This window comes from Punica granatum, chromosome 7, assembly GCF_007655135.1.
Source record: "Punica granatum isolate Tunisia-2019 chromosome 7, ASM765513v2, whole genome shotgun sequence".
Lineage (NCBI taxonomy): Eukaryota > Viridiplantae > Streptophyta > Magnoliopsida > Myrtales > Lythraceae > Punica > Punica granatum.
Window position 1 is genome coordinate 2,164,706 of NC_045133.1, and position 14,149 is coordinate 2,178,854.

General features: G+C 36.7%; 2 protein-coding genes across 2 annotated transcripts; one reads left to right on the forward strand and one right to left on the reverse strand.

Moving 5' to 3' along the window:
• Positions 1–4,038: 4,038 nt before the first annotated feature.
• LOC116214833 (mitochondrial import receptor subunit TOM5 homolog) lies at positions 4,039–5,602 on the reverse strand. Its single transcript, XM_031550312.1, has 2 exons — positions 5,402–5,602; positions 4,039–4,400 (listed from the first exon to the last, which is right to left on the reverse strand). Exons 1-2 carry the CDS (start codon positions 5,486–5,488, stop codon positions 4,323–4,325), a joined length of 165 nt encoding a protein of 54 aa, XP_031406172.1. The 5' UTR covers positions 5,489–5,602; the 3' UTR covers positions 4,039–4,322.
• A 1,466-nt stretch (positions 5,603–7,068) lies between these two features.
• On the forward strand, positions 7,069–8,608 carry LOC116214832. The gene is made up of 2 exons (XM_031550311.1): positions 7,069–7,342; positions 7,935–8,608. The coding sequence occupies exons 1-2, from the start codon at positions 7,148–7,150 to the stop codon at positions 8,358–8,360; spliced, it is 621 nt and encodes a 206-aa protein (XP_031406171.1). The 5' UTR covers positions 7,069–7,147; the 3' UTR covers positions 8,361–8,608.
• Positions 8,609–14,149: the final 5,541 nt, after the last annotated feature.

The following is a 14,149-nucleotide window of genomic DNA, read 5'->3' on the forward strand; positions in this document are numbered from 1 at the left end:
TTCCACTCCCACCCCCTTTTTATACACAAAAATGGGTCTCAAGAGAAAGGTTTTGACAGTGACACCCCACGCTTCCGGGGCGACACGTGGCAGCCATTGAGGGGGGTCTGACCTTAAACCACGGTTACACCCTTTTGCCCTATCTCTCTCTCTCTCTCTCTCTCTCCCGTTCTCGTTCCCTCGTAATCCCATTGACTCTCCTCAGATTTCCCTCTAATGGAGAGGGAAAAGAAGTGAGGTAATGATGAGAAGGATATATTAAATGTATTTCGGTCTCTAATGCAATACATATTATTTAAATATGTAGATATTTTCAAGTTACCATGATTCGTCACATGATATGAGAAAGTACCAATTAAATTGTAACAAGTAGGTGTTTATTTATCCATAAATACAAAACGAGCCTAGTGAGACGCAATATCAGTCTTGCATATAAGGATCCAACCGGCTCCAAATCCGGAGGAGACGGAAGAGATGAGGGACAGCTTCCAACTAGGATTCCTCTTTCATTTGTGGCTGAAGTGGGTGTCTGTAAGTCACTCAAGCAATTGTCATAAAATATTACATTTGGCATTGCCATGCGAAGGCAATACAGCGAGAGGAGGAGAAATTAATGGTAATTGTCCTGGTAATATTGAAACAGTGGGTTTGATAGTTATACCTACCATATTTGCTCTTACACGGTTTATATAAAAAAACAAAAGAGGAAAAGAAGGAAAGTTTTTGGTAATTAGTTAATGGATAAGCCGAATTCAGTTGCTATCTTAGTTGTCCACTTAATTACTATAGTTTCCTCGACAGGGTCCACCTCTCTCAGTCGAGTCCACTCAATTCATACTCGTTCATGTATTGGCTCCTATAATTGGATCTCATAATACCGATAGGCTCGATTTGGAACCGAAAATGAGTTGTCTTTGAGGGGCACATGTACCGATTACGAGCTGAACATTATTCCTAAATATAATGAGATGCGCACACACGTAAGTGTATGATGAGTTGAGCAGTTGCCGAAGAGATATAATGAGTAAAAATACCTATCCGAACGGTTTCAAACAGATCGTCATAACATTATGGTAAACATGATAAAGTCATTTACTGAGAAAGCCTAACTATAATGTAATTAACCCGATTTATTAGATAATGACAAGTAACATAAGACGCTTATTCTACTTGCTTTCAAAATCAAATCTGAAATATATATATATAGATATAGAGGTTCTAAATTCAATTATTATTCGTAATTTTCTAGTCCTGCTTTTTCTTTTTTCCTTGACAAGTGTAAGAAAATAAATAAATAAATTATACGGATTAATCTTTTAAATTAGACGGTTATAATAATTTAAAATCTCATATAGTATCAGAGTGCTTTTTTGATATACCGTGTCCGTATATATCTCCCATTTAATTATTTTTTAGGAAGACTAAGGTGAATATTTTAATTCAAAAATCTCATATTAGAGGAAGAAGATATTTGAGGAGGAAGGGGAGCTGACAACGTACAAGTTTGCATGGGGGAGGACAACTGGGGCTGTTTCACTTTCCTTCTCCCCCCCCATATTTCTTGTTTTTTCCGGGTCATCATTTTACTTTTCATATATTTATTTATTTATTTCCGTAGATTATATTTGTTCATATATATATTTATTGAATTACCTTTAAAGAAAAAAAAATATTTATTATATTTATTAATTTCCCAGTCAACCACTAGATGTTCTCTGACGCAAAGGAGTCCCAGGTGGGGACCCGACCCAATACGGTTTTGCCACGTCAGCACGGGAAGCAGTGTCCGTGGACTTTCTGACCCGACCGTGGTCTCTACAACACGTGTCACGTGTCGAGGCGCTCTTCAGGAACTATAATTTTCATCTATTTTTTTTTATTTTATTGTCAACTGCGGCTTTCCGGTCTGAGTCTGACTGAAGCGCGCGCTTCACCCTGCTTTTTGAGATTTCAGTGACAACACTATATATTGATTGCTTTTTGTCTCATTTTACTTTCGTTAATATTTGAATAAATGCTTCAATTTATCTTTTCCTTTTGCAGATTTCAATCAAATTAATTGTATCCTATATCTATTCAATTTCAAAGAAATCTAAATTAATGATAATTTATTATAAAAATATCACATAAAAAATAGGCTAAGAAAATCTCATATTTTCATCGTAATATATAGCATCAAAAACCAATTAATTAAATTCTTTTATTTGCTACCATTATGATTTTCTTGGCTTCCACGGAGAAAAAATTTCTTAAGAATATTCTTGGTTTCACCCAATATAAATTTTTTTCGGAAAAAGAAAATATCCTTGCAGATGTGGTCTTATATGTTTATAATCATAATGTGAATTTACTAACTTAAGAGTTGGATGGTCCATCATTGTAGCAAGACACACTCTTTAATTACATGATTCGGGGAGATGTTTTTAAGTTTGCATGGCGGTTCATGGTAAGCGTAGATAATACCTAATGTTATGGATTGTGGATGTTATGCTTCTATCTTTACATATAAATTAGAAAGTTCTCTCGAGCGATCTAGCCATTAATCCGATAACTAACTGGAACTGCTACTTCATAATTGATACATGTACTTTATCAACTGATGCTCGAGCCATTACTGGGATATGGCAGGTAGATACCCGAGCCATTACAAAAAATACCATTATGATTATTACTTTATAAGATGCCATAGCCGATGAGTTGATTGAGTGAAAATATTATGAAAGTTCGGACAGTACAAACCAAAAAACAACAACAAACTGCTTTACGCATATTACTATTGAATAATGATTCACATGCATACCCCTCTTTGTCGATACGCAATGCATATATTTGCCAAAGCAAGATAGCTATATTGAATCGATTTTTTTTTTAGGAACTTTAAATTCACTTACCTAGAACATTATTCTTTTCTTAAGCTTTTGCCTATGACATCACTAGGTTATTTTGTCTCCCGGTCTGCAATGGTACGGGTTACAAATTTATATTAAGAAGTAATGTATACTAACATTAATGGCTAAATTGCCATCTTTGAGTAGTTCATATATATAGTGCAACTTGTAGCTAAAATTGGGGTGCAATTTGTAATTTTAGGATTGAGAGTGTGCTAATAGGGAAAAATGGAAAATAAGTTTGAGGCAATTTATTGCATGCCCGTAAATTCATGACGAGGGTGAAGCATTATATTTTCCTTTATTTATTATTTTGTATTTCCACGTCAGCTCGGTTTCACAATAATTATCTTTCCAAATTCACAGTGCATTGCATGAAAAAAGAGAGAGTGCAATTGGCCTTCCATATTTTTGGGGCATAACTGGCAAGCTTCCATATGAGGAATCGAAAATAAAATTGAACAGTAATTATCGTATTTGGTAAGGAAAAAAAACTTTAAAAAAAAACAATTTCCAAGGAAAAAACTCGATATTTCAAAATAAAAAATACTCGTCTTAATGAAAACCAGCTTGCATCATTAATTCTCGAGGAAGTATTAAAATGTTAATTTATCATAATAATTTGATGAGAACAAACCAAGTAAATTCTTTCACTATATACCATTAAAAAAAAGGAACAAAAATCTTCAGCAAATTATAAAATTGGTCTTGGCAGGACAGTGAGCTGGGCTCCTCAGGCCTGGGCAAGACCTCTCAGGCCCAGTGGAGTTAATCTGCGCCCGTAGCCTCACAGCAGCCGAACCTTGACATATATAGATTGGATGCGAGGCCGGGCAAGGCCAGCCCGCAGATAGTCTCTTCGTGTTCGTCTTCAATCTATAACGCAATCCTCAATCTATAACGCGATCGGCTTTGAGAAAGAATTTGTTGATTCAAATGCTATTATCTTTCATTACATATGCGAAATCCCCTGGTGTTAATCAAGAAAAGAACCATGCATTGTTAGTTTTTCAACTCAAGCCGAGATTATCATATAGAAGGCTTTCTTTTTGGGCCAATTCTGGTTACTACTACTACTACGTAAGATCCTCCTACCAAGAACCAGAACAATCTCAAATTTGAATATCGAACTTCATTCAACACGACTGGCTTACCTAGAAATTCCGTCCATTTCCTTCATAAAATTCTCAAGTAGAACAATCACAAGTTTGAGCATAGATCATAGAATAGTTCAAAGAAACTTACAACATTGAAATCTAAATGGAAACATCAGCCCATTGCTATCCACTGTGAACCATTCTCAAGCAAAAACATAGGTCAAGACTCTCAAACACACTGCCCCTTTTCTTGGCTAGTAACAGAAGTGCTAAACAAAGGCCAGAGAAATGGATGGAGATGTCTCATTGTGCTCTGGTGATCGGCAATCCTCCAACCTCAGACTGCCATTAGATCTCCGTATTCTCGCATCAGGAGTATCGACCCTGCAAACAACCCAGCAGCCCGAAGCAGCTTCTGCAAGAAAGGATCAAAAAAGAAATTAACATTAGTTTTCCCAGTGGACTCTGAAAAAATCCCGGGGCATGAGCTTATACACTGTCTCTTCAGAAACTTGATTACACCACATTGAACAATCTGATGGTAAGAGTAGAACCTCCCTTCCCTCTCGAAGATTGGAATAGCAAAAGACTAACTAGTGAAACGTGCAAACAAAAGCAACTCATTTGCCGCATTTTAAGAACAGATTGTTGATTCCATAAGATTGACAACAATGCAGAGCACCTGACCAAATGGATATCAACAAATCGTGATTACAAATCGAGGTAAAGCAATAAACTCATCAGAAACCGATGCTCTCATTAATCTAAAAAAGGATCCCGAATCATTTTTTCCAACAGGTCACAAAGCTACACCTCACATACGCCTGATGTGCAACCCGAGGATATAAACATAGTTCCAACTTTACGACTGGGAATGGATCACAGACCAAAAGAGAAAGCTCTCAACCAACATATCATAAGCAACTGGCCATCAGGCATCAGCTACGGCTCGAAGTTGAACTCAGATTTCCACTAACCACTGTTAGCCTCCAAAGCAGCTATGCCCTTTTGTTCCAACATAAATTGCTCTACCAATGCGATCATAACGGAAAAATTTGAATTATGAGCGAATACCTATCGTGAATTTCAATTGACCACCATTTCTTCTTCAGGCTATAAAATAACTTCACTACAACGGAGACAATGGTGAATATATAAATAAAAAGGAAAAAGAAACGAAGCTATCGACGAGTTGGTAACATCTCAGGCGCTAGCTCAATCTGCAGCAATACAACTGATCAATCCATCGTCAAATACCTAATCTCCGTTTCCTGGAAGAATCTAAAATGTTTTCAGCAGAAAAATCAAATTCGTTCTCTTTCATGGAATTCCATCGCACAAAGAACATAGATTTTCATTTCCACAAGCATACACAGGACAGTGTGAAGCTTCAGAGAGAGAGAGAGAGAGAGAGACCATGTTGAATGCCCAGTTGTTCTCATCGTGGACCTGGGAGTGCCAGATTGCCTTGACCTTGTCGAGAGAAATCACGGGATCCGCCATTGATGAGCTCGGAGGAAGACAGGCACAGAGCTGGAAGGATCGAGCTAGGGTTTTAGGTACAGAGACGATTGAGAAGCCCTGTCGAGATTTTGGTCTTTTGGGGTTTAATGCGCTTCCGCTACGGTCGACGGCTTGTGCCACGGCTTGTGCCCAATGGACAATTATGCCCTCAGGTCTCCCCAGACAACCTGCTTTTAGGGGAGGGTAAAGATGTGAAGCCGCAATAAAATTTAGGAGGCGTTTGGATCGGGGATAAATTTCGCAGATAAGAGTTTTGCTAAATCCTTCTAAGTCGTAAATGTTCTTGATGCTATCAACTTTATTAATACCATTGATATTTAATGCGTTTAGACGATCACGACTAATAATATGCTATAGTTAATCCATTGAATAATTAGCGATCGACCGATCAGATAGTTACTTTTAAATTAAACACATGGTCCTTTTCTGCTTTTTCATTACATGACTATATAACATCCATCCAAGGACTCGTTTTTAACTGTTGACTAGAATCTAAAATCGATATGAGGTATCGCAATGTATAATTTTCAGAAAGATCTATGGTGCAATAAGTTTGAAATGATAGCATCATAAAATCAACATAAATTACTTTGATTTGTAAATGAAAAAAAAGCTTATGTTTCTACTAAATTACAAACAAATAGAACGTATATTTCGAAGTAAATTATACAACTGTTGATAACTAAGTAAATTTCAAAATAATTTTCACAATTTTGATAAATGAGATTTCTCGACGTAAATTTTCTCTAATCACAAGAATTGAGTCCACCTCGTTTAGGAGAACAATTTCTCAATTAAGAGAACAAGTGTCTATTGTTGAATCAATTGGACCTATCAAAGTTGATGATTTTCACTTAAATTTTAATAAATTACGTTGTTATGGAACGATAATATCTCTTCTAATTTACTTTAGGGTTTGAGTTTAGTTTCTCATATGGGTCCATCTAACATGACAATGATACCTTATCACGCTAAAACGTTTGATACTTTTAGTTGGATTAACCTTGTCACTTTTAGATTAAACGCAGGCTTAACATGTTCAATCCAGCCTTTTCATTTCATGACTATAACATCCACTTAGAGACCTGTTTTTTAAACTGTTGACTAGAACTTAAAATGAGGCATCGGCATTTATAATTTTGAAATAAGTTCAAGTTTCAAATGATTTCATCATAAAATGATGAGGTATCGGAATGTATAATTTTTGGAAATATCTATAGTACAATAAGTTTAAAATGATTTCATCATAAAATCAACGTAAATTACTTTAATTTGTGAAAAGGAAAAAAAAAACCTTAAGTTTCATTTAAATTACAAACAAATAAGGTAAATTACATATTTTTTGAAGTAAATTACACAAGTGCTTATAACTATGCAAATTTCATATGTCCCTCTGATAAAGAGTTCTGTTGGAATTTCCTATGCATGAAAAAAAAATGCATATCATTTTCCTACCCGGAAAAAAAGAACATATCATTTATCCCATCAGCAAATCATGAGGTGCCACGTGGATGCGCAATCACTGGGGAACACTTCTTCTTCCATGGCTATCGTTCATCTTCATCCCCTCCGCTCAGGTGAGGTGAGTGTGATGCTTCCTGCTTGAGACCCACATTTCTTCACAGGCCCAAAAGATCTATGGACGGCGCAGCGATTTCCAGCGGCAGGGCAGCTCCATTGATCAGCTCCAGCTCCAGCTCCGGTGGCAGGGGCCGAGGAGGAGGAAGGAGAACAGAGTGCTCTGCCTCCTCCTCACCTCTTCTGCTTCAGGTCCGGTCCATGGCGACCCAGAGGCCTCTGCCCTCTGCTACCAAAATTGTCAGCTCCCGAAAGGTGAGTTCTCGTTCGAAAGATGGGAACTTTTCTTTTACCTTCACTGGAACTTAGATTTTCTTGCTGTTGAGAATTCTATTTGGGTCCAAGAACTGGCCTACAGTGACATGTGGTCGGGTTGGGTGGGGGGGAGGGTTGGGGTGAGTCCGCCGGGTTTGTTTCCGTATTGTGCTTTGTGTTCTAATTCGTGTCGAAGCTTTGATTTGAAAGGGCTGTCCATGGCAATGTTGGCTTATTCATGTTCTAGCCTGTTGGAGACTTCGAGTTTCTTATAATGTTTCCCCATCGTATCAAAAACTATGATGCCTGTTAGAGAAATCCTCCGGTGAAATATGATCATAGGAACCGGAGACTGTCGGTTGATTCTCATGTTGTGCTTCGTGTTCTAATTCCTGCTTGTGTTTCGATATCGGATGGCTTTCTTTGTTAAGACAAAGAAGTGTTAATGACAATGTTGGCGTATTAGATTCATGTCCTTACCCCTTTGAGTTACGTTTGATGTTTCCGTACCTTGCCTGAGAGAAATCCTCGATTGAAATGCGAGTCTTGATCCCATTACCGGTTTTTTCATTGCCTTGCATTTGTGACATAGGGCTCGACCGTGTTCCCGCTGGGGGAACCAGGCCCCAGGCCGGGTACAACGTCGGGTGGGGTGCCAGTCAAGCTGCTCACGAGGGTGGAGCAGCTCAAGCTCCTGACCAAGGCGGAGAAAGCCGGCCTCCTCTCAGCGGCTGAGAAGTTCGGGCTCTCACTCTCATCCATCGAGAAGCTCGGCCTCCTCTCCAAGGCCGAGGAGCTTGGAGTCCTATCGGCAGCCACCGACCCAGGGACCCCAAGCGCTCTCTTCACGCTCAGCCTCGGGCTGCTCCTCCTAGGCCCTGCCTGTGTCTACATCGTGCCTGAGGACTATCCATGGGAAGTGGCTGTTCAGGCAGCCGTGGCCCTGGTCTGCATCGTCGGTGGATCCGCCGCCTTTGCAGCTTCGAATTTGGTCTCAAATTTGCAGAAGTTGAGATGATTCTGTCCTTGAGTAGATATATTAACGTTCCTCTAATAGCTGCATTTTCATTCCATGAGAAAGATCAGTTGTCATGATGTCGATCCGATTGTTGGCCACACTCAAAACTCTGAAAAGTCTGTCATCACTTTGTTACGAGGTGTTTGGTTTGCTCATCCGGGACAATACGATGATCAAATTATGATTTACTTAGTCGATGTACCTGTCTCACGTACCAATAATGCAGTGATCTTCATTTTGCGCGTAAATCCATCATGCATATGTGAGGCCCATGAAAATCTGTGAGCAGCTAACATCATATGGGCAGGAAGATGCAATCAATTGTTTCAGCCCAATAGACATAACAACCTCTACTGATTTCTAAGGGCTCATTATTGACAAATCAATATATATAGGTCGAACAGAAGGGCCAGGCTGGCTACCCAAAGCCTAAATCTAAAATTGCAGCGAGGCGACCGAGATGGATTGGGTTCAACATCTCTATATTTTACGTAAGGTGTTCGGTTCAAGTATTGTGAATGGATAAAATTTATAATTTAAAAAGTCATACTCATCAAAAACTCATCAAAAAGAAAGAGTTTACTCTTTAGTAAGCCGATCTAACTCAAATTTAGTCAATCCGAGCTCATTGAATTTTCGAATATTAAGTGGTGCACACTAAAAAAAAAAAAGCAGCAAGACCCTTATTGCCCCATCAGACATCATTCAATATGTAGTCTGTAGATAAGCCAAATTTTTGCTATATATTCTATTAAAAAAATTAAAAAAGAAGGAAGAGAAAATCTACAGTACCGTCCGGTTTTTCCGACTTCTACCATCACAGGCTGATTTTTCTATATGAATATACATATGGCCATGAGAATGATGCAATGATATCGATATGGGTGCCGGTTTCCAATCATCTCTTAGATCATGAAATGAGGTTCTTGTTTTCAACTAGGAATCGATCGAGCTGATCAGGAGTTAAATAATAGAACAAAATCTGTTCATCATGATTATGGGTGGCCGTGAGGAAAAGGGGAAAGAAATTGTCCCTGTCCCCTGACCTGAGCATCGTATGCAGCAAGGCAGGACAGGCACTTTAATGCCTCTTCAGTAAGCACAGAGAGAGAGAGAGAGAGAGAGAGAGAGAGAGAGAGGAGAGAGATATTGGCAGAGAAGAACTTCAGTTTTTCCTGTTAATTTCTTCAATGCAGTACTGACTGATAATCTGATAAGTCTTTTTTTTTTCTACACTTGTCTATATATATATTTTTTCTTCTGAAGCTAAAAGCTGGAAGGAAAGGACTCATGCCAAATGGAATATAGAGAGTAAGAATGCAGGTGCAGTCCATATATATATATACATATATACATAGGGCTCTATGTATGTTCTTCTGGGAATTATAACCAATATATGAAAAAATTATGGATACAATGATAAATCAGTGTAGCAAATACAATATATCATTCACCAATCATTTTATGCACTGACATGTATGAATATATGTGTGCAGTTCATAGAAACGGTATAGCCTGAGATCTGATAGAGATATCAGTCAAAAACTTAAAGCAGAAAGAAAGAAGGAAGAAGATAATATTCTTGGATTCTCTTTGAAAATAACGAGCGGTATAGATTTTATATGCTCAATTCCCATCTTTTTTCTACTTTTGTATTCAACTATCTATGCTTACTCATATGCTACAAATAAAAAATGAAGGAATTGTTAGATAGTCCAAAGAATTGGGAAAAATGATATTATTCCATCTATCTGTAATTGTAAATACAGCTGCCAAGACACACACACACACACCACACACACACATATGCATAGATTCCGAGGATGTTTGATCGCTCATCCTTGTTGTTCTCGAGTAAGAATTTTTGTTGCACTTGCACGGAATATTTTCGACAGGTTGAGATCTCAGTGCACTTATTCGTATGATGATCTGCATCTCAAGTCATGAAGAACTGATAAAAGAAAAACCAATAGAACCTATCTGTTTATGTATCTATGTGGATCGATAAGCTTATATTTATGCCTTCCACAACCAACTTAATTATTAGGATATGTGTGTGCGCGTCGTCTTCTTCTTCCTCTTCTCTCTGTCTTCCAACTGAGCTGATCTGATGTAATATATGATTAATGCTGAGATCAGAGTTGTCGATGATGATGGTGATAGTAAATAATTGGCATGCAGGGATGCACCTTTTTGACCGAATGGTCCACTTTGTGATATATATTGCACTCTATTAGTTAGGAGATCCTATCCATGATCGATGTCGGTACCAAATTAACTATCATTTCTAATTTTTGTAAGTGTTTCTTCTCATTCTTGAATTCTATGATCAAAGTTGATATCGATCTAATTACGTTACTTACTATGTTCTTAATGCCGTTCATGTTGTTTGCGACAATTGTGCAACAATTGAAACCATATTTAATTTTAAGAGCTAGAGATAATTAACCACGGCGAGAAAATCATATGATCCCGGCGAGATTAGGAAATACCAATATATATATATATATAATGTGCAGCTTATTGTTTGATACCTATTGATGCAGGGAAATTGTGGATGGACTGTTGATTAAAACTCCCCTGGCCCTAACGTTAGTCCTAATAAGAGAACCCTCATCTATATCTATATATTATATAATTCGGAGTATTCTAATGAGAATTTCCAGTTCGTGCAAGGAGAAACTGCTGCTAAAATTTTTTGTGCGATCAGAAACTTTCAAGCATGCTACTTATCATATTAAATTTATTCTCTGCCATTAAATTATTTTTGACTCTCCTCTTCCCTGAACTCTTCTCCCGTTAATTCTTTTCGATTCCTGAAAGTTCTTATTCACATTTTTTTCCCCATTTCTTCTCCCACTAATTCTTGAAGGTTCTTTTCGAGTAGACTATATTTCAATACAATTCCGCGGGCTATGCGACTAATTTCGTTTTAATTCTGAGTAGATATGCTACACTTATATAAGTACGTATTTACAGAACTTTCACCCTCCTATATAATAAAAAATATTAACTATGAATTTATATATACAATTAATTAAGTCAAGTTGGATAAATATATATGTGGATCAAAAGGTGTGCTGCAATGCGGAACCTTTTCTCTGTGGGGATTTCTCAAATCCACTGGTGCTGCTTGCAGCTTCTTCCAAAAAGCTGCAAGTGGGCAGGTCTTTAGGGTTTTTGTAGGGCTCAAACTGTAATGAGAATTAGGGTTTTCTTTTCTCTGTATAAGAACCGGCAAAATTATGCAGAGACAGAGATCAGACAGAGAGCTTCTCAACTTTTTTGACTGCAACTGCAACTGCCACAACTCTCTTATTTAGTTATTATTACCCCTTTTCAATAATTCCGGTACAATGCATGCAGCAGAGCAGATTCCTTTTTTTTTTTTTTAACTCTTTCAAGATTATTAAGGTAAGCCCTCAAAAACAAATTACCCAAAAGAGAAACACAATAAAGTTTAAACAGATTATGGGACAACTACATGTAATTGATTGAGCTCCACCCGCATCGTATTTTGAGAGATGGGATTAGTCTGATTTATTGGACGGATATACACCAATGCAATACATGTTGAGTAATAGGATATAGGTCCCTTCTTTTCTGATGTCTTGTATAATTTCTTTGTTGCACTGTGCCCCTATAATGTCGAAATTAAGATCTTGATGGCTCTCTAACATTTGTGGGATATCACTTTAATTTGCTGAAGAGTACTTCAATATATATATATATATATATATATAAAATTATAATACTGCCTTTTTTTTGGGGTAGGATAATACTGCCAGTTTTGGGATACCTAGCTCTATCTATCTATATATATATATATATATATATGTACATGAAAGATATAATTCAAGGTAAAAGAATTAGAATTTCCTACAGAAAAAAATTATTACCAAAATAAGAAAGGAAAATTACGCCATATATCATATGGTTTCACTATTTTTTAAAATATATCTTATACTTTTAAAATTATCAAAAATATCACATGGTTTATATTTTTTTTCTAAATCTATTCTGCCATTATATCTTCCTTCAATATTTAACGATCTTGCCACTACGGCCCTTTACTCGGGATAGATTTGAGAAAAAAATTAAAACTATAGGATAGATTTGAGAAAAAAATTAAAACCATGAGATAGATTTGGAGTCTACTTACGTTTCATTAACAGAAAATATAACACCGGGATAGATTTGAAAAAAAAAATATAAACTATGAGATATTTTTGATAATTTTAAAAGTATAGAAAAAATTTGAAAAAATGGTGAAATCATGAGATATATGAGGTAAAAATTCCAAAAAAGAAAAAGAATTGTTTTAGAACTTGTTGGAGAATATTAATTATTACTTTATTAAGGAAATACACGAGCTATTGAAGTTGTGTGGACCGAACGATAATTACCGAAAATCACAAAGGCGTCGTGGTGTGTGGTCCATGTATGTGGTTTTCACACTGTGAGTGGATGCTTTAAAGAACCTTCATCCTTTTGGTCCCTCAACTAGAATTACAAGTGCAGTAGCTGCGCTATACTCTCACTCAATAAACGTATATATATAGTTATACGTATGTTGCTATATGTTGAGAGAGAGAGATTGAGAGATAGAGAGAGATTGAGAGATAGAGAGAGAAAGAGAGATGTATGTGTATGCAAAAATGCCATCCCAATCTAAACTTGTTGATCAAACTCCCAGTTGCCTCTCCCTTTTACCACTACTTTGAGAAGCCACAATTCTATATAACTATGACACTTTGTGGTTTTATTTTTGTTTTTGTTTACTAATAATAACTGGTTTTATTTTCTCTTGTACTAAGCTTTGGATGCATAAATTTTACCAAGAGGATATATTTTGTTCCAATTGGTAGTACTAAATACCCATGTAATTATAGAGCCAAAGGTTTTTGTTAGAGATGACCTTAAAAAAATTATTGTCTCGACAAAGACTGAAAAACATAACTTTCACTTGTAAACGTAGATCTTGAATGGACCATTCACCATCCTTTTTGTAGAAATATCCTTCTTAATTTCATTGAGAAATCTTATTAATGTAATAGTCTTTGCATAATAAGATGAACTAATCGTACCATATGGTACTCATTCTAGTCTCCAAGTAGTTATCCTTAAATTCGCATCACAACTCAATGGAATAATATATTTTGTGCAAGCTGGCTACTAGCTAGGCATTTGATTTGAATTATTAGACTAATTAACCGATTATTTATATATATATTTATATATGCGTGTGTGTTATAGTTATATTACGTGAAAAAATCTTCGAGAATATGTAATTTGGCATCATCAGGGTTTTCGAGAAAAGGAGTTCTCGTTTCATTTTCAGTGGTAGATGATAAGCTAGCTAGCAAGCATGCGTTTCATCGATACCTCTTGTGCAAATGGTAAAGCTATTCTGGTTTTTGAATAAAGTGCGCAAGCCCTAACTTTTCTTTTTCTCTCAATAATATATGCTATAGCTTTCCATGGTCCCCCTTCTTGGCTTCAAAATTCATAACCTAACCCTAGCTCACAACTATTCTCGCCACATAAATACAGAAATTAAATAATAAACTTTATCTAGAATATATGAACTTAACGCTAAGTTGACGTGTCGACTTTTTGACAAACCAAACAGTAAGTTGACGTGTCGATTTTTTGACAAACCAAACAGACTCCAATATGCTGTTCCTTTCCTGTAGCATTCCCATGCGACATGGGCATCTAATTTTCCCCACTTAGCTACAAAAATAAGTATTTTTTCCTTTTATTATATCTTTTTGTGATTCGACAAA

Bases quoted from the DNA above. Each gene is read 5' to 3' on its own strand.
- LOC116214833 (XM_031550312.1), bottom strand. From the start codon at position 5,488: ATGGCGGATCCCGTGATTTCTCTCGACAAGGTCAAGGCAATCTGGCAC. The intron at 4,401-5,401 runs GTCTCTCTCTCT...CCTTTCTTGCAG, and splicing joins ACAACTGGGCATTCAACATG to AAGCTGCTTCGGGCTGCTGG.
- LOC116214832 (XM_031550311.1), top strand. From the start codon at position 7,148: ATGGACGGCGCAGCGATTTCCAGCGGCAGGGCAGCTCCATTGATCAGC. The intron at 7,343-7,934 runs GTGAGTTCTCGT...TTTGTGACATAG, and splicing joins AAATTGTCAGCTCCCGAAAG to GGCTCGACCGTGTTCCCGCT.